The sequence below is a fragment of the Phyllopteryx taeniolatus genome, chromosome 10 (genome assembly GCF_024500385.1).
Source record: "Phyllopteryx taeniolatus isolate TA_2022b chromosome 10, UOR_Ptae_1.2, whole genome shotgun sequence".
NCBI lineage: Eukaryota > Metazoa > Chordata > Actinopteri > Syngnathiformes > Syngnathidae > Phyllopteryx > Phyllopteryx taeniolatus.
This window is the reverse complement of record NC_084511.1, coordinates 5,792,544-5,818,298: the sequence shown is the minus strand read 5'-3', so window position 1 is coordinate 5,818,298 and position 25,755 is coordinate 5,792,544. Positions and strand designations below refer to the sequence as shown.

The 25,755-nt window shown below is 41.2% G+C and overlaps 1 protein-coding gene across 9 annotated transcripts in view; it reads left to right on the top strand.

Annotated features, from left to right (window-relative positions):
• The first annotated feature begins 522 nt into the window (after window positions 1–522).
• LOC133484552 (catenin delta-1-like) overlaps window positions 523–25,755 on the top strand; it is a 40,539-nt gene continuing 15,306 nt past the window's right edge. For 3 of the 9 annotated variants that reach the window (XM_061787324.1, XM_061787319.1, XM_061787323.1), the window contains exons 1-13: window positions 524–681; window positions 9,515–9,629; window positions 13,430–13,593; window positions 16,317–16,385; window positions 16,476–16,595; window positions 17,322–17,581; window positions 20,973–21,254; window positions 21,333–21,573; window positions 21,658–21,880; window positions 23,262–23,454; window positions 23,550–23,667; window positions 23,758–23,914; window positions 24,069–24,086. In XM_061787324.1, the coding sequence (XP_061643308.1) occupies window positions 13,435–13,593; window positions 16,317–16,385; window positions 16,476–16,595; window positions 17,322–17,581; window positions 20,973–21,254; window positions 21,333–21,573; window positions 21,658–21,880; window positions 23,262–23,454; window positions 23,550–23,667; window positions 23,758–23,914; window positions 24,069–24,086 (1,840 nt within the window). In that variant the 5' untranslated portion in view covers window positions 524–681; window positions 9,515–9,629; window positions 13,430–13,434. Of the gene's footprint in view, window positions 682–9,511; window positions 9,630–13,429; window positions 13,594–16,316; window positions 16,386–16,475; window positions 16,596–17,321; window positions 17,582–20,972; window positions 21,255–21,332; window positions 21,574–21,657; window positions 21,881–23,261; window positions 23,455–23,549; window positions 23,668–23,757; window positions 23,915–24,068; window positions 24,087–25,755 lie in introns of all 9 variants that reach the window. The other 6 variants (XM_061787320.1, XM_061787325.1, XM_061787322.1 and 3 more) reach the window with 6 other exon arrangements.

Here is a 25,755-nt window from a genome sequence, read left to right as displayed (position 1 = left end):
TCCTTTTGTATAAATGTCGTTGACTTGTTCGACTGTGTTCCATGTATTTTGAGTATCTACTATCCTGTGACTTGTATTTTGTCCTAGAAATGAACTTATTTGTCAAGGGTGGGGGTGTGGGGGCGAGGGGTTGTGCGAACGCTTATTTGTTTCCACAAATCATTGGTCAACGTTAGACGCCCCTAGTCCGTGGATACTTGTGTGGACGCTATGATGGCGTGTTTGGAAGTGTATGTGCGGAAACGCATGGGTAGGAGCGTCTGGTGTTGCTCTGTACCTAATCCTCTACTGTCTTTTAAACTGATGTAGTTTTTTTTGTTAGGTATTGTTTCCCTTGTATGTCATTCTTGTAATGTGGCTTTTTTTCCCCCTGTCTGAGACGAATTTCATCCCGGGGGAGACCAGTAAACTGAAAATGATATGAAATATGGTCAAACGTTCTTACCAAACAGCGCAGAACGATAAATTTCCCACGCGCAGTTTTTTGTCCTTTACGGTAAAAGCGCTCAAATGGCCCCGCCCCCTCTTTGAAGAAACCTCTCTGATGTCGCCTGGCTGGCTGGCTGGCTGCTCCAAACAAGCTTGACCCAGAGGCCAGGAAAGGAGGGGAGAAAGACGGGAGACAAAACACACACTAAACGGAATAATCCATAAGGCGTCTGGGGACATTCTGACGATAAGGTAAACGCATGTATAAAGGCTGCTAAATTGGTAATATAGCGGTGTTTTGTCGCGAAAATAGTGGCTGCACTGCAGCGTTGGGAAAAGGAGTGGTCACGTCCACCGGGAGACCACCGATAGGGCTTTCGAAGTGTGTTCCCCCCCTTTCCTTTCGGACACACTTCACACTATAAGAGAATAAAAGCCACACGCCGTCGTCCTTGAGCTTTGACTACGTGTGTAACTATAACGGCGAGCGAGCGAAACGACCGTTAAATCCGAGCGGTTGCTAGGCTAGCGTTAGCTGTCTTTCTCGCTCTCTCCGTCGTGGCTTATTGTGATGCTAACGTAGCGCGACAGCCGAACCAGGTCACACGGCCACTTCAAGCCGTGTGGGCCTGATTTGATGTCCAACGTTGTCATTTATCACCGCGCCAGTGTTTGTGTGTAACGACGCCGTGTATCTCAGGCGCTCCTTTTGTTCGAGGAGTATTTATTCTTTTTTGTGGGGGGGGGGGGCTTTGGTCAACTGTTAGCGGCCAAGTTTATACGCTGCTATCTTTAACATTCAACGACGCTCCTAGATGTGCAACTGCTAACGGCTGGGCAGCCAGGATTCCAGAGGCTTGTTGAAATGGGAAATCGGAGCTCACATGACTGTTAGTTTAACAGCTGAACTAGGTTCTGTTCCTTATTACAGTCGTGTGTGTGTGTGTGTCTATTGACCTAGATATCTTATCTCGTGTGTTTGCTTCGTTTGCGCAACTGAGACATCTTTTTGGGTGGTGGTCCTCTTCCAGCTTAGGTCTGTTAGTTTGTCAACCCGTCCGGTGGGTCCTGCGCAAACTTGTTTTGGTATTTACTGTCAACCATTTCACAAACGTTTTTGAATGTGATACATAAAAAAAATATTATTTTTTTCAAAACATAGACATATACTTATCTAACTTTTCTGTAGCAGAGTACGAGAATGAGTCACATGATTTTGAATCTGTCGATACCGACTCCCAATCACATACCTTGGCAATGCATTAAGAAAATAGAGCGCACACCAAAACTGTCGGATTTGTCTTACATATTTTACTTGAGTGAACGTATACCAATATGATACCATTTTTATATGGCTATAAGTAGCTCTGCATCAAAGGATTATTTTAATAATCAATTAATCTGTTGTTTTTCAATTAATCAATGAATGGGATAAAAAATAATTTCCATCCTTTTATTCAAAAACAATACTTTGATATTGACAGTGCAGAAAATGCACAAACACAAATTGATTATGATTCAGTAACTGCTTTCGTCCATAACTTGTAAGAAAATGGGTAACAATGTTGATCGTTGTTTTCTAAAGTAAAAGCAGATGTTTGTAAATGTCTCTCTTTGATTGAACACAAAGGTAAACCATTTGCTTTCAATAGTGAAGCAAAAAATAACAATGCAAACAAATGCAATTTACATATCCTGTCTTAAATTAACTATCCAGCCATCCATCCATTTTCTTCACTGCTTATCCTCACTATGGTCGCGGGCTGCTGGAGCCTATCCCAGCTATCTTCGGGCGGGAGGCGGGGTACACCCTGAACTGGTCACCGGCCAATCGCAGGGCACATAGAAACAAACAACTATTAGCACTCACATTCACACCTATGAGCAATTTAGAGTCATCAATCAACCTACCACGCACATTTTTGGGGATTTGGGAGGAAACCGGAGTGCCCGGAGAAAACTCACCCAGGCACGGGGAGAACATGCAAACGCCACACAGGCGGGGCCGGGATTTGAACCCCGGTCCCCAGAACTGTGAGGCAGATGTGCTAACCAGTCAACTCACCGTGCTGTAAATTTAATAGAATCTAAAAAAAAAAAAAGAGTTCAGAAACTCCACTTAGTGCAATAACAAAATATAGATCTTAAATGGTCAGTGGATCATTTTCACACAGTGCAACGTTGGAGAATTAAAACTCGGTGCATTCCAACACTTGTAGCAGGCAGGCAGCTACTCTTAACTACTCTTTAGGTTTAGTAGGGGTGCTCCGATCAGGGTTTTATACTGCATATTCCGATACCAATGATCCATAAATTTGATCTGCAGATTACTGCTGATACCGATCACATGGATTAGCTGTAATTTTTTTTCTATTTATTTTAATGATGAGGGCAGTTGTCAATATGATCTGGGGAAAAAGGAATCATAAAATCACGTTAATTTAGACGAAAACATATTTGATTATTTTTTTTTCAAGAGAATAAATACCAATGCTCTATGCATGCATTGCACCGCATTGGCCCGAAGAGGCCAAGGCAAGCACAGCAGGAACAACAGACTGTATTATCATTGACTGTATTCTAAGACAGTCGTCCCCAACCATCAGTCCGCGTACTGGTGAGGCATTTGTTACCAGGCCGGAGAGAAAAAATGACCAATTTATATAATTTCTGTTGTATTGCAATTTGCGTGTCAATGTTTTTTATTTTGAAAATTGACTGGATCTCCTCTACCGCACCAGCTGCGCGTCTCAGACTCGAACGCTTCTGTTTCCGGTCTGAGTGGGCTGGCTAACGGCGGGAGATCTCAAAGAACGAAATCATTTCATAAACTAATTCATTTCATTACGTTTACTGAAAAGATTTGTTCTTTTCAACGAAACGTTCGTGAACGAAACAACACTATATCAGGAGTGCTACTTAAAATACGGGTTTATCGCAACAGTTAATTCTCACGCACCAAGTCCGCTCTGATAAAGATACAATCGGAGGTTTCTGCTCGACACAGGCAGAACTACATTTACAGAGTTAAGTCTACTCATTGAGGAGCTATGGAACTGCAGTCTAGTCTGGCTGCCTACAATAACTCCGACCCCCACTCCTGCATTGCGCCCACAGTGGACGCACCACGATAGAGTGCATGTAACAGACAGATGGAGACGCATTTACACACAGTGTTGCTCTGCTTCTGTTGGCCCAATGCAGCACAGCGTGTAGAAGGAACAACATCTTTGTCCCTAAAGCTGTGCAGGCTTTCAGACAATGAAACACAATGTGAAAACATTTTGCTTACATGCCCCTAAGGGCGAGCCGAAAGATACTTAGAAAGAAGTCTGCAAAGCCTGGTATCGAAAGCCGCCTCGCTGAACTGCATCGTCAGAGTTGAGAGGACGACAGAAAGGTCAGCAATTTTGACACATTCAAACGACTTCACATCCAATAGAAGTTTAACAAGTGTGAATTATTTTGTGACAAGCCAGCTTTTTGCACACTGGTTGCACTTAAACGAGGTCATAAATCAATAGTGCTGTTTGCAGAAGAGCAGTTACGCACATGACGTAACCACCAACTGCATAGCTGCATGGTAAGACCAACGCTAAAATAAAAAATAACTATGTACCGTAATTTCTCGTGCATAATGTGCATTTTCTTCCCCAAAAAATTGTCAAAAGTCAAGAATGCACATTATACATGGGTATCCATCCATTTTCAGAGCCGCTTCTCCTCCCTAGGATCGCGGGCGTGCTGGAGCCTATCCTAGCTATCATCGGGGTATACCCTGAACTGGTTGCCAGCCAATTGCAGAGCACATACAAACAAAACAACCATTCGCACTCACATTCACACCTACGGGCAATTTAGAGTTGTCAATTAACCTACCATGCATGTTTTTGGGATGTGGGAGGAAACCGGAGTGCCCGGAGAAAACTCACGCAGGCACGGGGAGAACATGCAAACTCCACACAGGCGGGCCCGGGGATTGAACCCCGCTCCTCAGAACTGTGAGGCAGACGCTCTAACCAGTCGTCCACCGTCCCATTATACATAGGTATAGGGGAAAATGAAAAAAAAAACTTTCATATTTTATAAATGTATGGTGCCATCAACAGGTTATGAAAAAGCTGTACACTTCCATTAAAAAATGCCACTGCCATCTAGAGGTTATGAAACCGGTGTATGAAACCTTCTTTCCAATATGACAGGTACGTATAACTGCATATATGTACAGTTGTGGTCCTAAGTTTACATACCCTGGCAGAATTTGTGAAATGTTTTTTTTTTTTTTTTTTTTTATAAATATGACTGATGACTAAACAATGAACATTGTCTTTATGGTTATGTTTTGTTTAATGAGATTGCTTTTCTGAAATGCTTGAGTGTGTTTTAATTTGAATCCCATTAAAATAAAATCTAATGTTTCGCCTGGTCCTTCATGTTTTCTTAAAAGGATTGTACCCATTTTACAAATTCTGCATGGTTAATCCAATATATGAGCACAACGGTTTTCTCATTTACTCAATAAAAGTAGGGCTGTGAATTTCAAAATAAGAGCAAGTGAATAAAAAAAGAGAGTATTACGTGTTCAAATAAAGTGCTTAACTTCGGAATAATTATTTGAAACAAACTAACAAAATTCAGATATTTTGATCATATGGGTTAAAGCAAAATCATGCATTGTAAAAATGCATTATACATAGGTGCAAGGGTTTTCCCGAATTTTGAGCTTAACTTTGGGGGTGCGTAGTATACATCGTTGAGCATTATACACGAGAAATTATGGTAAATGTATTGTTTACCATATCGCAGGGCACATGTAAACAAACAACCATTCGCACTTACATTCACACCCATGGACAATTTAGAGTCTTCAATTAACCTACCATGCATGTTTTTGGGATGTCAGATGAAACCGGAGTACCTGGAGAAAACCCATGCAGGCACGGGGAGAACATGTAAAAAGATGAATCTATACATCACTGAGTCAAACTTTAATGAAATGGCTACCAGGAAAGTAGTAATTGGTATTTTTAGTTAATTTGATTAGCCTAAACCTCTGATGTGAGCTTGTTTTGACTGTTGATGGCTGCTATTCTATGTGTGGTCTCTTAAGGTGTGCAGGTTAAGCGAAAGAGCCCTAATGTATGTGAACATGTATGTTTGTGAGGAGCTTAGTGGATTGGTGGGCTAAAGCTTCAATCCCATTACTAACCACGCTTTTCTCCAACTCGCGCCAGTGGCATCATGCTGACAAAACTCAACAGCAAGCTAATGAGAGATACAATATTTTCGTTTTGACAGTGCATTTGCTGTGGGGTTTCATGAAGTCGACAAATGCCATATTGTTGCTTATGTGCGAATGGTCACAGATGTCTGGCAGGCCTGGGTGAGTCATGGTGACTGATGTTTCAGAATCAGGTGAAACTATGACACTCATGATGTGATCAGCTGTTAGAGTAGTATGTGTGTATGCGCAACCTTTTAAAGCAAACCTTTTCCTTGACATTTTCAGCACTTGTCGAAGTCGTGTTTGCTTTCATTTCTTAATTTTTAAGGTGTAGGATAATTTTTGTTTGTTGTTTTTGTCCCCCTGAATGAAATGTAGTGTATGTCAAATTTGGTGTTTGACAACAACTTTTAAAGGGCACACAATTCTGGGATTTTGGGGTGGCCTCCCATTTGTTCATATCGCCGGATGTCACAGGCGACGTCAGCAAATCTCGTCAGACATCAGCTCACTCGTGTGCTTTGGACTGTGGTGTTTCAGGACTACGAGCGTATGCGCAATACACTGTGATTTGACTTCTTGCGTCATTAGGACGATCTAAATCTGCACGTATACTTACCTCCATAGCTGATGAGCTGCCTTCTGCAATTAAGTATTAAATAGATTGATTTTAACAATGATAGATTTTAACAAAACAAGCCAAATGTGTCATTTTTGATGAGAAAATGTCCAAACTATGGCTTGAAGGGGCGTTCATTGTATTCCATCCATTACAATTCCAAAAGTGAACTAACTATAACTCTTCATTTAACACAAGAAAATACTTTTTAGAAGGCCAATTCCAACCTCATTTCCATAGAAAAATCTTTTTGACTGTTTCGTATGTAACATTCAAATTTCTCGGTGATGGTAAAATGTGGGTTTTTGTTACCTGTAAGCTAAAATCATCAAAATAATAAATAAAATCATAAAATAGTTTACGCTGTGTAGTGAATCTATCTGTTTTTTAATTGAGCTGTAGATGTAGGTTTTCTAATTATAATTTGAGATTGACCTGTATTTACAACTAAAATAGAAACCTCCACTTTTTTGCTAAATATCAAGGTCCAATTTCTGGGGAAAAAAAATCAAAATAATGATACTCAAGTAACAGCTTTCAGAAATTTCAGCTTACTGCAATTCCCTCTTGTTTTGATTCTGAATGTGGAGAGGAGATTTGATTGCTGCCAAGTTTTTAGGTGGCTCAAATCTAGGGAATACAGAAATCATGAAAAATCCTGAACTATTTTCCCATCACCTTTAACAGACTATTGTGACAGATTTTTTTCAAAATAACTGATATATAATTGCTTGATGCAATGGTTTTAGCATTTTTAATAAAGTCAAAGAACATCAGTGTCCCTTGTATCCGTAGATTTTTCTGTATGTGGCCATCGGAGGAAAAAGTTTGGACACCCTGTTTTAAATCAAGTGACTCAAACTCAAAAAAAAACAAAAACAAAAAAAAAAAAGTGATTGGTACGTCCCTAATCTTAAATCGTTCAACCCCTCAAGGACAAAATGTCACGATTGAGTGCAGAGGTTAAACCTGGCATTCATTCGTTCATTTTCCGTGCCGCTTTTCCTGACTAGAGTCGTGGGTGCTGGAGCCTATCCCAGCTATCTTTGGGCGAGAGGCGGGGCACACCCTGAACTAGTCGCCAGCTAATCGCAGGGCACATATAAACAAACGTCCATTTCCACACACATTCACACCTACGGGCAGCTTGCAGTCGTCAATTAACCTACCATGCATGTTTTTGCGATGTGGGAGGAAACCAGAGTACCTGGAGAAAACGCACGCAGGCACGGGAAGCACATGCAAACTCCACGCACACCTGGCATTAACTTTTTAAAAATGCAGAAAATAAATTGACAATTTGAGTAGAATATTAGTGAAGTGAAAGTAATTTATGGTTGGGTCAACTGTGGGGGAATTTCTCACCACAGAGCACTCATTTAAAGGAAGAAGCCAATCATATCGTTCTGTGGAAACCGACCAGTTGAAGTGTTCATGCTTGACGCTTTGATGCTTAGTGCCTACATGCATGGAACGAAAGTGTAATTGTTGGCTAACCACGGTAGCTCTTGCATCTCTTGCACTTGCCTCTGATGTCGAACATAACATCCTGTTTGTCAGGAACTGGGTTGGGGTAGCGAGGGGAGTGGCTGTGGGACAGAGGCAATTGTTTTCATTGTTCAGCGATACTTTGCACAGACCTCTAAGGCCAAAAGAAACAGCTGTGAATGGGAGAGACAAATGGAGGACAGAAGTCAGAGGTACAAAAAAAACATGGCTGTGCACTCGAGATTGAGCGTCCTTCTCGCTCTTGTCGTACTTTCTCACAAACTTTTCATTGTTCCGCCAGGCTCCTCCTCAGACGGACAGCTGCAAATTCCTTCTTCTGACACACAATAACAACCCTGAGTGCACTTGTCAAGAAATTTCACAGTTTATAATTCATCTTGTATAACTGACAGCGATGCTCATTACTGAAAGAGCGAGTGTGTAACGCGCTAATGATGATGATTATTCACTCATGTCTCGAATTGATATGGAAGGAGCCAGTGTTCATATGAGTGAGTTTGACAGGAGTAGACATCTTTTTGTGCGTGTGTGCGTGTGTGGATGGGCTGGTAAACTAGCATTAAGTGTTGTGTGGTGAACACTGGTCACAGCAAGGTCATTTGCCTGTGGACACGTGGGTGGGCTGCTATGCAGCATTGACAGAAGAAAATTTTAGGAATGCAAGATTAGCTTTTATCTTTAATTCCCTATAACCTTACTTATCTTTCCCCAGCCCCTCCTTGTTTGCTCTTGTCTTTTTCCACATCCAATCATGCTTTTCGTTTGATTTGTTTGGGGCTCTGTCTTCTCAGGGTATAAAACAGCCCAGGCCTGGTTTTGACCGTATATGGGCATGCAGTACTGGATAGTGTTTTTTTCTTCTTATCCCTCCAACAGGTGGGAGGTAATTGCTTCGGGGCTTTTACGTGACTATACCTTCTGCGTAAATAGCGGTTTTGGTACAGACAAATTTCCTTGTAGAGTTGTGAAATACTCTACAGCCACTCCTTGTTTTCTCATCAGGCTGTCCTATCTTCCTCACTTTCCACACATTGAGCACAGCCCCCCAAGCATGGGATGTCTTGAGTCATTCGTTGTACTGACTTACAGGAACAGACACTCCGCTGGCTTCATCTTAAAAGATAAAAAGAAAAAAAGAAAAAAGCCGTTGTAATGCTGTGTCAGTAACCGTAAATTGAATCATCACTTCTCTTCTTACTTAATCATCAGTATGGTATTTGAACAATCCACCTGCCATGTGTATAGACACCTGCTGCCTGAAATGTAATTATCTCAGTTTGTTACCCACATTGCTCTGAATTTACAGTACCCATCTGTCTCTGTGCATGTTGGCTACACAGACGTTTTGAAGAGTTAACAGACACCCCCTATTACTCTTGCTATCTTGAATAACCGGTCATGCAGGTGTTTGCTAAGCGGTGGTTGAGTTTATTCACCTTGGGTATTGGAGGGGGGCAGTTGACCAGACTCCTGGGGGTGGATTCACTCACTGATAAGAGGATCTGAGTCGCCACTTGTCGGGCTCGTATAACAAAGTGTCTGTTTCTGTGAGGGGTCAAAACCAAGATAACAGCAGAGCTTGGTGGATGGGTGTTGAACACTAGGTTGGTCTGCTTGAGAGCAAACACATCCCCGCTGACACATAGTTTGGCCTTCTCACTATGTTGCTGTTTTCCAATGAGCCCATCCTTCACTAAAACACTTCTCTCTTTGTTTTCTGTCTCTGCAAGCAGTCCTGTTTCTGAGCTTGGGGATTCACTGAGTTTCTACCAATGAGCAACTAGAGCGTCACCTCTGGTCTTGGTGTGATCGCTCACCTCTTCTATCAAAAAACGCCCACAGGTGAAGGTGTGTATTTCTAGGTTTGCTGACTCTTAGGTTGATTGTGTTCCTCTCCTGAAAGTATAAATCACTGCAAACAGGCTTTCTACATAAGCATCACTGTAAATACCACGTACCGTATTTTCACGACCATAAGGCGCACCGTATTAAAAGGCGCAGTCTCAGTTACGGGGTCTATTTCTGTATTTGACATACATAAGGCGCACCATATTATTGGGCGCAGGCATGGTAAAACATACGCTATCTTGTAACATACGGTAGCATGCATGCACGCTAAAACATGCATGCTAGCGTATGTTTTTAAAAAGGCACTGGGAGCAAAACTGTGTTTGGTTGTACTTTATTGACTGTATTTTTTTGATCAATCTTCATCCACAAATCCATCAAAATCCTCATGTTCTATATCCGAAATGAATAGCTGGGCAAGTTCTCCATTAAACATGCCGAGTTCCCTCTCGTCATTGTCGGAATCAGTCTCGTTGCCGGGGGGGCTGTTCAGCAATGATGCTGGCTTTCGCGAAAGCTCGGACAAACGTCAAAGCAGATACATTAGCCCAGGCATCCAGCATCCATTCGCATATGGTGGCGTAACTTGCCAGGCACTTCGTCTTCTTGACTTGGCGAAGCTTATTTTCCTGCTTCCTCTACTTGCGAACCATGGATTCGTTGATCTTGAATTCTCTCGCGGCTGCTCGTTCCCATGTTCCTCCGCGTAACTGATAGCTTGCAGTTTAAACTGTGCATCCTAACCGTGTCTGTTCGTAGGTGCCATTTTCGGGGGTCCTTAGCCAAACCGATATTGTTTTGCACAATGCACATACAGGCGCTATATACCTACTGTGGGCGTGCCTTTAGCGTCCTCTTTCACACGCACCCTTCCCCCTTTAACGTCCGCATGCTGTCCTCAGTCATGTCCGCCTTTCCTCTATATAAGCAGCGTATCGGCAGGAAATGCTCCCAGTCAGTCAAGCGGAGCGCTCATCAAAGTCACCCAACAACATTTACAGATTTTGGAACTCTGTGCACACATAAGGTGCGCCGCATTATAAGGCCCCCTGTCCATTTTGCATAAAAATTTAAGACTTTTAAGTGCGCCTTATGGTCGTGAAAATACGGTACTTGAGATATTCCCAACCAGTGTGCTGTGAGAAAGCATCTGGTGTGCAGCGGAAAATTGTCCAATTTCATGTAACTGGTCTTAAAATGATTTATTTACAACAAATAATGTATCTTTTAGGGTTAAAATGCTTAATCAAATAACTTCAATAATTCCAATATAAACAAGTCACTGCAAAATCTCTGCCTTCAACCTTCACAGTGATAATTTTTGCGCGTGGACTCATGGTACTGCAGACTCAGGCACCACTGTGTAGAAATACACGTGGACAAAATTGTCGGTACCCCACTCTTAATGAAAGAAAAACCCACAGCGGTCACAGAAATAACTTTAATCTGACAAAAGTAATAATAAATACAATTTTAATGAAATTAACCAATGCAAATGAGACATTGCTTTTGAATTGTGGGTCAACATAATTATTCTAAAAATAAACTTATGAAACAGGCCTGCACAAAAATTATGGTACCAACATTTTGAGGCAATCACTGCAATCAAACGATTTTTGTAACGTCTAATTAGACTTCTGCACCTCTCGGCAGGTATTTTGGCTCATTCTTTGAGCTAACTGCTCCAGTTGTCTCAGGTCTGAAGGACGCTTTCTCCAGGCAGGATGTTTCAGCTCCTTCCACAGATGATCTAAGATTTAATCAGGGCTCATAGAAGGCCACTTCAGAATACTGGTAGTCCAATATTTTTCTCTTGGGCATTTTTAGCTGGGTCATTATTTTGTTGCAAGACCCCATGACCTGTGACTGAGTTTTATATCCTTTCACTTTAATTTAATTTTTTAATTTTTTTATTTTTTACAAGTGCAATGTTTCTATTTAAAAGCGGAACTAACATTCCAAAACAGCATGTCTACAATCACAAACACAAGGTATCGATGTTGGGTAATGTTACAAAGTGACAAAATAATCCATCTTTGTTCATATTACACAATGTAACATTTTGGTTTTTTTTTTAGTACTGGTATACAATTACTATCAGAGACACACACAATGTGTGTGCATGTGTGTATTTTTGTGCAGTTGTGTGTGTGTGTGTGACGCATACACACACTGTCTGCCCTCTCCAACACAGCATGTTGTGGGTGGTCATTATAGCCTACAGTGCAGGCTTATGGGCTCCAGGTGCTGACCCAAAAGAAGTTCTATACGGACCCACATCATAGCCTAAAAAGAAGGTTACTATTCAAGACATACAGGGCGCTTCTATTTTCAGCGGCGCAGGATTACAGGCTTTACGGTAATAACGAACCGTACGGACCAATCACATGCAAGTTCAGCCATCCACTACAGCCAATCAAATCAGCATCTCAGGCAATAACCACTGACTGTGTGCAGCCCAGACAGAGATGAGAAATGTAGCAGGGGAGAGAGAGCGAGAGATTCGGCATGGAAGTGGAGTTAAAAACGGAGAAATGCCATCATGAAACAAAACAGGTTTTGAACGAACATAACCTCTAAAATGGTTAAATTAAGATTTGCTACAGTAAAATTGTTTGAGACTTCACTGTTTTGTCAATATCCCAAACAGAAAAGGGGAAACTCAAACTTTGTTTTTCTGAAGTTAAGCACTTTATTTGAACACTAATAACTTTATGGTTCAATGTATACCATCTCATCAAATTTAGAGCAACATTTTTATTTTGAGCTAAACAAAAGCAGAAGTGTGCGTGCGTGCGTGTGTGTGTGCGTGTGTGTGTGCGTGCGTGCGTGTGTGTGCGTGTGTGTGTGCGCACGCGTGTGTGTGTGTGCGTGTGTGTGTGCGCACGCGTGTGTGTGTGTGCACGCGTGTGTGTTGGTGAAGAGCTTCTGAGTTGTAATTTGGCATTTTATGTAATGATTGCATATAATTGGACGTAGGCCTTGTCACTGTCTAGTCTTTTTAGAATCGATTATTATAAAGATATTTTGTCGAGTAACCAACCCCCCCCCCCCCCCCCCCCCCCCCACACACACACACACAAAATCTTTTCTTTTTTTTAATGACCAACTTGCATTTTATTCTCATTTATGAGGGCTGGACTTCTATCTTTATAATGCATGTTGGTACTGAGTGTATGGTATAAATTTGAGAAAACAAAATCAGCCTTCGCTAAAAGGTTAGCATTCACGATTGGCGCACTAGTGATGACTGTTTTAGCTACAAAAACGCTAACTACCGTTCAGCTCACTGATACATAATGTTATATGTATATTACACAACTGATAGTGTCTTAAAAATTACTTACAGATGCTATGTCATTTTTGGCAATGTTTTTTTACGGGCTCAACAGTGCGTACGTCTGCAACAAATGTCATAGACATGGACGGTGGCCAAATGGTTACACTGAAATGGACAATTGTAGTGAACTATCTGGTGTGTGTTTGCATTTTTCGGCAACTCAACAATGATGTTTGTAGTCAAAACACCCCGCATCTTTTCCTCGAACAGTGTTGTTTGGTTTGTCAGAGAAAAGGGGGGTTATCATAAAGAATCGTAACAAGTACTTTCATTATGACTGTTGTTTAATCCATGCCTTGTGTGATCCTTTTATTTTATAGTAGTCTGTCCCCAAACAGTTTAAAAAAAAAATAAGTAAAGAAAATAAAAATCGCCTTCTTAAATCATAAATAAAACCCAGATCCTTCCGTTTCTCTATATAACGTGTAACACCCCCCTCTTCCCCCTCGGGGTGGTGTAGTGTGTATGGAGCAGTGCGAGAGCGCAGCAGCTCTGCTGGAGTCGGTCAGGGAGCAGGAGGTGCAGTTTGAACAGCTGACCAGGGCGTTGGAAGAGGAGAGGAGGAGAGTGGGCCTCTCTGCCACCAGCCCTTCGGCGCTGGGTTGCCCCCTCCCTCACACACAGGTAACACTAGCAAAATTTGCACAAAAAAAACCCCAAAAGTCCAGACCCTCTTGTGGATGCCTTTCGCCTCCATATTACCACGCTAATACCCTCATTCAAATATATGTAACATCGCCTTCCGGTCGTCTTAATTAATTCATCAGTTTCTCATGCTGATCTCAGTCACCAGTCTCTCCACCGTTCCTATACTGTGTTTGTCCCGTCATATGTCAGTCTGCATTTACAATGCATTGCACAAGTCCCAGCCATGTAAAAAAAACATTGCACATCTAATGGTAACGTGTCGGAGGTTGTCATCATCTTTATCATCGTGCACTTTTAGCATGCCATCACTCATCAGAAGCGCACCTTTTGTCAACCCCTCTTATGGAATCTCAGTTGTTTTCCTCTTCTTGTTCCAGCATGTTTTGGAATGTGGCCATCTGTCGTTGCTGTCGCATGCACACAGTCAAGTTTTTCACCTTTGTTAATTCTCCCTTTCTGTGTCGTAGTGAAAAATTTCTGCATGCTTGTGAGTTGTCTATTGGTCATTCAATGATATGGTCCAATAGGCAAAATAAATGGATTTTAATTTTTAAGTGTATACAATTTGGCAGCCATCAGTATGTGGGCTATGTTGCTAATAAAGGTGGCAAAATATTATTTGAGACGATTATGATGGAATAATTTTTAAAACAAATCTGAAAACTGTAATGCTAGAAAATGGTGGTTTTGTAGATGACTTTTTGTACTTCCCACTCCAGTTACTACTATGTTTCCAACTCGTCTGTAAAGGCCTCTGCTGTTTTTTTTAATTATCAACAAGCGCTGAACTTTCTGGTGATCCTGTGTCATTGTACTTTGAGGTCATGTTTTGCTGTATTCAGATAGACACCGAAGGCATCTCTTGGCAGCAGAGATGAAAATTTTGAATTCCATCTGTAAATATTATTCTTCCTTTGGCCTCACTGACATTCATTAGACTGTTTTGACTGTGCGAATCCTTGAACGCGCTTGATAAGAAGGTGGGCCCAAAGATAAAGCCTGAGACAGTGGCGAAGGTAGTGTAGCTTCATGTTGACTATTTAATTTCCAATGACAATAATACCAATGTTTGCTTGTTCTCGGAACACTGCTTTGAATTCAGAGCAGAGCAGATGATTTTATGGGAAGGCCCAGATTTTATGTAAATTTGCCCTTCTCATGAACCTCCACTTCCCATTTTAAAGAAAAAAAAAAAAACCTCACTGCCATTAAAGTACATTTCCACAGAAAATGCTTGGAAATACTCAAAATGTCGGAGCTGCCACAGAATGTATTTAATCCCAGTTGTATTCATCCCCAAATGATTCATCTTGAGGCTAATGCTGATAGAGTAGCTGAAGCTATTGTTGCGTGAAACTGAGTGTTACTCAGGGTTAGTAAAGTCTCTGGTTTACACAGGATGACAGACATCGATTATGTAACTGATTAGAGGAGGAAGTCGGGTGTAAGGATGAATGGCTGTATTCCAGAATGTCCTCCCTCATGTCTCACAGTAATTCACAGACCATAAACACACAAGCATGGTTGAAGGACCTTATTATTGTTGTGTGTTTCGTAAGAGAATAGACTGGGGAAAAAAATGCCTTAACCTAGGGCTGGGCGATCTGGCAAAAAAATTTTTTTTATATAGTCTCCTCTTGATTATTATAGCGATTTTTATTTTTTAATCATTTTTAAACTTTTTTTTGTTTTTTAAAGCATCTGCATTGAAAACTAAAGAAGCTAGAAAGTAGTTCAATATTTTAATGCATTTTGTTAAAACCACTCCTCATAGTCAATATTTAAAACAATAACCCGAAAGTGATATTGGCATACTAAGCCCATAAGGCAAACGATTTTCACTCAACAGCGCAACAAATGTAGAAAAATAAAACCGTGCACTAGTTTGAAGTCCTGTGTATTTTTGGCGGTACAAGATACAAAATAAAACAAACTGCCCCCTCTGGAATAATGAAGACAAATTGGATTGTAAACGTCATTCTCCAGTTATGATGCTATTGTTATTTTTTATTCTGTTATTGCTACTTTCAAATGTGCATCATCTTTAATAATAATACAGTACACAACTAGTTTTGCTATTTTACCCTTCCTGAAAACGATTGACTGTTGCTTTGGTCCGGTGGGCTTTACCGTTACCAGTGGCTAACTGCTAATGCTACATGTACTGTGCTCTCCACATTATCACTTGGGTGGTGGTGGTACTTCTTCTAATGAATAAACTGTGTTGCCTGTTTTTGAGGGCCCCGACATACCTTACACATTAGCTAGTTGGCTCCAGGTCGCTTTGGAGACGCTACCACACAACCGGCGCTGGAAACTCGTGTACCGGCCAGCTGCCTCCATCGCCGGTCCGGCGCATGGGCAGAGAGTGGCCGCCAAGGGCGCGGCGCGCTCTGTGTGACGGCTGAATTGGACCCAGAGTTTCGATTTCGCCAGCCGTGTTTTCTGTTTACGCCCACAACTGGCAACCGGAAGTTGAACAGGAAAAGGATGACTCTGATTGGCCTTTGTCACTCACATCCAGCCATGTTAGATCGAGGAAATATGCAAACAGTTGATAATCGAGATCGACGGGAATTTTATCACAATCTTCGATCTCGATCATATAATCGCCAAGCCCTACCCTAACCTGACATTACTCAGTAGAATTGTTGGTGTTTGTACACAATTTAAACTCGTCTCTTTCTATCACATTCTAGAACGGGCGTTTAGGGGATGCGGACATCGAGCGACTGAAATTGACAGACTCCTACATACACAGCACACAGGTACATGTTTAAGTTAGTTCATGAACATGTTTTATTGTTTGGCTATAGTGAATGTTTAGTGGGTTTAATTCGAGGTTGGGGTTGTTACAGTACAGAATGGTGGACCCAGCACACGGCGCTCTAGACGAGAGCTACACACCAGAGGACGACTCCCATGAAGCACATTCTGTCTTTTCTGAAGAAGGAACCACACGGCGGCTTGACAATGGGGTGGGTTGTAACTTCCTAAGAATATGAACTGAAAGAATGCAAACTAAACTATTTTGTCATTCCGATTGAAGATATCTGGTCAACTGTTTACATGTGATGTTATCTATTCTGATCGGGTATATATCGGCCATGTGACATGCTCAAATCGTTGTAAACATCACGTCATTTATCAAGCTGGATGTCGGTCATCTGCTTAACACAGTAGCTGGCACTGTTTTTACACTTTTATCAAAACAACAGCTTGATTAAAAACAAGTTACAAGTAGTTAAAAACAACCATCACATGTGAGCTCTGGTTGGAAGGCGCCATATTTCCGTGTGTAAACTACGACGTCACCGTGCAGTAACGTTAAAGACAGAGCATGCGCAGACGGAGTGCAGCCCGGCACCATTACGATTCACGATTTAGATATATATAAATATTTACTTCTGATCGGTTTGGCAAAAGAAATAGTCCACCCCTGTGAAACTGAATGAAATTGCATTCAGATTTGGCTCGTTTACTCCGATTGAGGCGTTTATATGAATCATTTTCATTCGGTTTGGGCTTCTAAACTGATTATAATCGGAATACAAGGCTCCATGTAAACCCCCCTAATGTAACACAATTAAAATTTTGTGGTGTACCAGCATAAATTGCCCCGTGGGGATGAAGTTTTCTTAATCTGGAAAAAAACTTCAAAGAAAAAACTTCAAAGTAAAACCTGTCTCCAATCTCTGTCACAGATGAAGAAACCCATCTCACGCACAGTCCTGCCGAATGACTCAATGTCCATCAATGGCGGCATGTCTATGTCCGGTATGTGCGGCTATAGCGCAACACTGGACCGTCCATACAGACAGATGGGAGGGGACTACCCCACTGCCACGGTGCCCAGAAACTACCACTACGGCCCTGTAGGAGTTTATGATGACTACAGGGGAGGACCGCCATCAGAGGCATACACAAGCTTGAGCAGGGGCTCGCACATGGACGATCGCTACAGGTACAGGACTCTGTGTACACACTACTTGTCCTTAATAACAAGTTTAGTTAATTCCAATTCATATTTATTGTGGAGTTGGCGTTGTTCTGCTTTTCTGTCAATGTGTGTCACAATCGCGTCACCATGACGCACGCGAGTGTTGAGGGAAGATTTAGCAGTCACTAGTGAAATGTAGGCAAAGTCAACATTTCCCCTACAATTTTTTCCCACTTCATGAAAACTCTTTGTTACCAAACGAGTCAATAAGACACCACTATATATGGTTTCATTAAGAGGGTAATCTTAACATTTATTTATTGCATAAATAATATCCCTATTCCTATCATAACAGTCAGGCCTGTAAGTAGCACTCTGATGCTAAAATTAATTCATAAAACCTTATTTAACACAACTGTAAATTAAAACCCGAATAGTTCATTCTTTGAATGGTGGTACCTTACGAGTTTTAAATCGTTCTGTGACCAAGTGCATAACTCAATTTACTCGTTTATCAAATCAAATTTCCTCATTAAAAAAATATTTGAAATACCATTAATCCATTCAAAAGAACATTGTTACATGTTTTCAATAAAGAAAAATAGTACTGTATTATAAACTGAAATGAACAGGTTTTTATAAAGTTTAATAACTGCAGACTTGGACAAGCCAAATGTCTCAAATTTAGCTTCGTATGTGTGCCTTTAGGGGGTGTGCCCTAGTGAGTGACATCCGGAGCTTAAATGACCTATAGAATCCAACTGGCCTATATTTCACGAACAAGTTCAATGTACTTTTTGCTGAAGAAAATGAAACAGGCAGTCATTTCCAATAATCAATCTTAGGGCTGCGCGATATGTTTTTAGAGCATCGTCATCATGTAAATGTGAGCAGTAGTCACATCGCAGGGTCCTGCGATGTTGGTGTGCTGTGTTATGCAGCGAACAAGCTGTAATATTAATAAGTGACCAGCAAAGGGACGTGGTTGGACATGCTAATAAGATTAGAACAGATGTGACTGTAAATTATAACCCTTCAAACAACACACACAGAGCAGCCCAGAGTGTTATATACTTCTTGTATGATAACTATTAAAGATGACACGGGAAACCGGTTACACATTATACATTATATATATAGATATCTATATATATATCTAGATATCTAGATATCTATATATATCTAGATATATCTATATATATCTAGATATCTATATATATCTAGATATCTAGATATATCTAGATATATCTAGATATATCTATATATATCTAGATCTATCTATATATATCTAGATCTATCTATATATATCTAGATATATCTATAGATATCTATAGATATCTATATAGATATCTATAGATATCTATATAGATATCTATAGATATCTATATAGATATCTATAGATATCTATATAGATATCTATAGATATCTATATAGATATCTATATAGATATCTATAGATATCGATATAGATATCTATAGATATCTATATAGATATCTATGTCTTTTCTAACATTCCATACTACAAAATAAGTAAAGTATGGTTTCCTCCCACATTCCAAAAAACATGCATGGTATGTTAATTGGTTACTCTAAATTGCCTGTACGTGTGAATGTGAGTGCAAATGGTTGTTTGTTTGTATGTGCCCTGCGATTGGCTGGCGACCAGTTCAGGGTGTAGCCCCCTCTCGCCCAGAGTCACCTGGGATAGCCTCCAGCATGCCTGCGAGCCTAGTGAGGATAAGCAGTACAGAAAATGGATGGATGGATGGATGTCTGATTATTGCCGATGTTGGATCGGACCGATATCGGTATGGGCCAAAATTCAAGGCTGCAATATTGGTATCGGAAGTGAAAATGTTGGTTTGGGACTACTACTGCTCTACTAATCATAGTTCATTTTCTACTGTAGCTGTTATAAATTGTCCAAACAATACAGAGAGGGGAAAATAATTATGTGCTGATTTTCACATCACGAGTATGTAATCCTTTTTTTCACATCGCAACGTACAAACCCCAATTCCAATAAAGTTGAGACATTGTGTAAAACATAAATGAAAACAGAATGATTTGCAAATCCTTTTTGACCTATGATTCATTGAATACACTACAAAGATTTTTAATGTTCAAACTGATGAATGTTGTTTTTTGCAAATATTCTCTCAATGCTAAAAAAAAAAAAAACACCTGTTTGGAACATTCCAGAGTTGAAAAGGTTGAGTGGAAACCGGTAGGTTAGTGTTATAATTGGGTATAAAATAAGCATCCTTGAAAGGCTGTTATTCACAAGGAAGAATGGGGCGATGTTCACCAATTTCTCCCATTTGAAAATGTGTGGTGCATTATGAACCGCAAAATGCGACAAGACTGTTGAGCAACTGAAGTTGTACATCAATCAAGAATGGGAAATAATTCAACCTACAAAGGTTGAACTGTTAGTGTCCTCAATTGCCATATGCTTATTGTTAAAAGGAAAGATGATGTAGCAGTGCTTAACATGCACGTCACAGCTTTTTTGGAACGTGTTGCAGGCTTAAAATTAAAAATGAGCGAATAGTTGGCTTAAAAACAATGTTTATCAGTAGAACATTAAATATCTTTTCTTTGTAGTATATTGAATTGAATATAGGTTGAAAAGGATTTGCAAATCATTTTGTTTTTATTTGCGTTTTATGGAAATAGAGTATTTATAAATTTATTCTAAAGCTATTTCCATCACTTAAAATTAGTTTTTTAATTTTTTTTGTTAAATTGGTAAATTAGTTAATATTGCATAAATATAACATGGAGAGTTGGGTACAGACCAATAGTATGAATTTATGAAGAACCAACCAAGAACACTTACTAGTATACGGAAATGTGTTCGCCTTGTGTCGCTGACGTCAGCAAGCTCATGCAGATTCCGCCCTAAATGTGGGTGGGCCAAAATCTGTCTGAAAGTAAAATGTCATCAGAAAACAAGCCTAAAATTAGTACTAAATTTTTTTCCCTGCAGACATCGTTTTTAAGTCCTGAACAATGGAATAAGTGCCCATGTTCACAGCATTAGATAGGTCCTTTAACTCTGGTCAACTTGCCTTGTTTGTCGGCGCGTGAGCGTCTGGGCATGAGTTTTGGCCTACTGTTGCTCCTTGCAAGTGTTCTCATTTTGTATTTGTGCATTTGACTGTTTGTCCCATTTTATTAAAAAAAAAAAAGTCAGTGCATCAGCGACTGTGGGTCTACTCCACCAAATCGTTCGAATGGCGGCATATCTCAAGCATACTTGTAACTCAAATTTTGTCTTGCAGCACAAACCAAAACAATCGACCAAGCGACTGCTTATAACTCAAAACTTGTAATTTGGGGCACTTGTAAGTCAAAGTACCACTGTTTTTAGATGCTTTTCACTGCCATTTTTATACTTTCTCTTTTTGCAGGCCAGTTGATGGCTACAGAACTCTTGATTCTGGTTACCGGGCCCCGAGCCGCCAGCAGATGGACCCCTATGCAGCACAGCCTCAGGTGGGCAGGGGAATGAGGGCCATGGGCTCAGCAATGGACATGCGATACGGCCACGGACACTATGGTCTGGAAGATGACCAGCGTAGCGTGGGCTATGAAGAGTACAGCATGGGGCCTCCACCCATGCACCCCGGGGGTTACGGCACCATGCCACGGCTGGGTCCTGGCCCTGGTGGTATGGACAGGCGAAGACTAAGGTAACACAGCACAGACACATGTAAATGTTCTACTTGCATACATACATTACAGCAATTATCCGACTGCTCCCCATACAGGAGCTGTGAAGATACTCTAGATGGTGATATGGGAGGAGTTGATCCATACGCCTGGGGTGTTCCCATGACCCTGGAGCGAGGGAGCATGGCTTCCTTAGACAGCACACTGAGGAAAGGTCCTCCCTCCTCATGGAGACAACCAGAGCTGCCAGAGGTGATCGCCATGTTGAACTACCGCTTGGATCCTGTCAAAACCAATGCAGCAGCCTTCCTTCAGCATCTCACATTCAAAAATGACAAGGTGAAACAAAGTTCCCCATAAATTACAGCCATTTCATCTTGAATCCCTGTTGTTATTTTGCTGATTGAATTGCCATTTTTCCAGGTTAAGTCAGAGGTGCGGCGCCTGAAGGGTATCCCGGCCTTAGTGTCACTGTTGGACCACCCCAGCAAAGACGTGCACCATTCAGCCTGCGGAGCGCTAAAAAATATTTCATATGGACGAGACCCAGACAACAAGATCGCTATCAAGAACTGTGATGGAGTGCCAGCGCTGGTCCGATTATTGAGGAAGACCCATGACCAGGACCTCACTGACACAATCACAGGTATGCGTCTTCATTGACATGTATTATTCAAACATTGGAATAAGGGTGTCTACACGTGCACTTGGCACCAGGGCACCCTAGGTCGTAGTTTGATGATTGACTTTGTGGTTGTGTCATCGGACTTGCGGCCGCATGTCTTGGACACTCGGGTGAAGAGAGGGGCGGAGCTGACAACTGATCACCACCTGGTGTTAAGTTGGCTCCGATGGTGGGCTAAGATGCCGGTTCGACGTGGCAGGCCCAAACGTATTGTGAGAGTCTGCTGCGAACGTCTGGCAGAATCCCCTGTCAGAAGGAGTTTCATCTCCCACCTCCGACTTAATGAGACGGCTGGCCGGAGCTGTGGCCGTAAGGTGGTTGGTGCCTGTCATGACGGCAATCCCCGCATCCGTTGGTGGACACCAACAGTGAGGGATGCCGTCAAGCGGAAGGAGTCCTATGGGTCCGTTTTGACTTGTGGGACTCCTGAGGCAGCTTATGAAAATGGATGATAATAAAGCCAGAACACTGGTCTAGTGGTTAGCATGTTTGGCCTTGTTGTCTGGAGCTTGAATAGGTTTTCACAGCGTACTTCCAGCGTAACAGGAAGTCAAGTTAAAACTTGCACGTATAAACCATTTGACGTGATAAAACAATCTCAAATAACGATTTTAACAATGCTATATTTAACTTCTAGCTGAAACATTAATTAATAAATATTAGGTCACTTGGGCTAGTTCCACAAACATTGCCTTTGAGTTCATAGGTTTGACATTGATACTGGTTCTAAAGAACCCCGAGTCAAATGTTCATTTTAGTCTATGCTGCAGGCTGCTAAGAAAATGGATGTTCATAATTTGGACACCCTTGCAACCATGTAAACGTTTTTGACCGAGCCCCCTAAAAGAATCTGAATCGTGAGTCATTTGGAATTGGGACCGGAATCGCTCTAATTAAAACGATGCCCAACCCCAGATTGAGCCCATAATATTTACATGGTGGCCTACCATTTTCAGATACAGGTGAAGGATATGTAAGCTGTAAGATCCTTTCCATACAAATGACTCATGTTTCACGGAAAGGCAAATACAGGGACTACTTCAAATATACATTCATCAAGATCCAATGCCACCAATAGATGCCACAGAATCCTACTCACTGGTCCTGTGAAATCAAGTTTTGACACTTGTGTGCTTTAGCTGCTCCCAAAAAGGGTTGGTCTTAACAAAAGAATAATGCAGTAAATAAAATGGTTTTTTTTCTTATGAAGGTTATTACAAATACAGCTACCCCATAGTAGTAGCTGTAATTGTACTTTGAAGAATTAGCTCAGATAAGTTTAGATTTATCTGTTGGGGTAAATTTTACGCTTTTTCAATTGACACTGTTTTTGTCATCCCAGGCACACTGTGGAACCTCTCATCCCACGATTCCGTGAAGATGGAGATAGTGGACCACGCCCTGCACGCTCTGGCAGACGAGGTGATAGTGCCCCACTCGGGCTGGGAGCGAGCGGACAACGGCAGAGAGGAAAGCTGCAAACCGCGGCATCTGGAGTGGGAGACCGCCTTGACCAACACTGCTGGCTGCCTACGGTATGAAAGCATGAGAGCACTAGAGGAAGAACGCAGCCGAGGGACATATTTAGACAAACGTAATTATATGTTCGAATGTCTCTTATGTGCAACAGAAATGTGAGTTCAGAGCGCAGTGAGGCACGGCGAAAGCTGAGAGAGTGCACAGGGTTGGTGGATTCGCTGATGTACGTCGTGCAGTCACAGATCAACCGCAAAGATGTGGACAATAAGGTCATTAAGAAGTTCAGAAATGCTTTGGTTCTTTTTAAATGCCCCGCAAGACTAAACATTTCTTTTCAAATGCTTTTGTCATTTTTGCAGTTGGTGGAGAACTGCATGTGCCTCTTAAGGAATCTGTCCTATCAGGTCCACCGTGAGGTCCCCAGCTGTGAACGCTATGCAGAGACCGCGCCCATCAACCAGGGCCCTGCACCCGGCTCGAACAAGGGTGGCTGCTTTGGCTCTCGAAAGGGCAAAGGTTCGTATAAAATCACCCGACGGTCAGAGTTACAAGGTGTCTGCGGCTTGTTGGTGGAGGTTACACAGTTGCAGTTTTTCACACTCGTTTCTTCTTTCTCTCCTTCCTCTCCCTCCATTTCTGCTCTTTCCTTGCTTTCATCCTGTCCTGATAGACGAGTGGTTTTCTAAAGGTAAGATTTTCCTTGGTGTTATGATCATATTGTATGATCATGACAGTCTTTTTGATTAGCGAAATAAGGCTAAATTTACACTGAAGCTTCATTGCGCATTTCTGATTTTTATTGCCGATACAGTGGAGTCTTGAGATGGAAGTTTAATTTGTCCCGTGCCCACGCTCTCATGCAAAACTTCCCTCAAATCATCTTCCTCCATTCCCCTAAAAAAATAAACCCTTTAGTTTTTCTTTTTAATCAAGAAAAATAACACTCTAAAATATTGTACTTTATAAAAACAGAGTAATAGCATAATTAAATAAAATGTAAAGCAATAAACAGTTTGTGCATCTGCATCATGATCTAATGCTGCAATCCAATTCAGTGTGCTGCGCCTTCTGGTGTGCCCACCTTGACCTCTGGGAGGCAGTACTGTGTAATAGTCATGCAGATAAACGAAGAAGAATAGACTTCTTCTACTGTACTACTCTGTAAATTGATGTAATGTTAGTCATTTTTCGTAGAGGATGAAGACTATATGCCTGTGAATATTGTTATATTATCTTTTGTAGGTTCAAGATCCATTCCTTAAAACAGTGTTTCCCAACCTTTACTGAGCTTAGGCACATGTTTTATATCAGAAAATTATCTCTGCATACCACCTACAAAAATACCCCATAAGGTATAAATACTGAAATATCGATCTTTGTTCCAATTTATTCACCTGGCCCTTTTAAATTTAACACAAAGCTATTATTCTGTTGTATGAATGACAAGACGTGGATAAACAGGTTAATTGTAACTTATGCCACATATTGGAAGAGAATTAAATTCTTCTACCCGTCACTCACTGTACATTGCTGGTATATAGTATTGGAACGTCAAGGTCATTTCCTTTTGTTTTTGTTGTATACTGAAGACATTTGGGTTTCAGATCAAAAGATTAATATGAGACAAAAGATCAGAATTCCAGCTTTTATTTCATGGTATTTACATCTAGGTTTGTTAAACATTTCAGGACAGAGCACCTTTTGTTTGAAGCTACCCACTTTTCAAGTGAGCAAAACCATTGGAGCAGACATTATTAAATGAACCTAAAGTGAAGAACATTTAATTTGGTGGCATTACCCTTACTTGCAATAACTGCATCAAGCCTGTGACCAGACTGTTGCATTCTTCATTTGAAATGGTTTTCAAGGTCTTTCCTGCAGCCTCTTTCAGTTTTTGTTTGTTTCTGGGGGTTTCTCCCTTCAGTCTCCTCTTAAGGAGGTAAAATGCATGCTCTATTGGGTTAAGGTCCGGTGATTGACTTGGCCAGTCTAAGACATTCCTCTTTCCCCCCCCTAAAAAAGTCCTTTGTGTGTTGGCACTGTGTTTTGGGTCATTGTCTTGTTGATGATGAAGTATGATGAAGCTTCTCCCGATTACTTTGGATGCATTTTTCTGTAAATTGCCAGACAAAATGGTTTTGTAGACTTCAGAATTCATTCTGCTGCTACCATCATGAGTTACATCATCAATAAAGACTAGTTAGCCCGTTCCAGAAGCAGCCATGCAAGCCCATGCCATGACATTACTGTACCTCCACCATGCTTCACAGATGAGCTTGTGTGTTTTGAATCATAAGCAGAACCTTTTTTTTCTCCATACTCCATGAGGCCTTTCTCCATGAGGCCTTTCCATCACG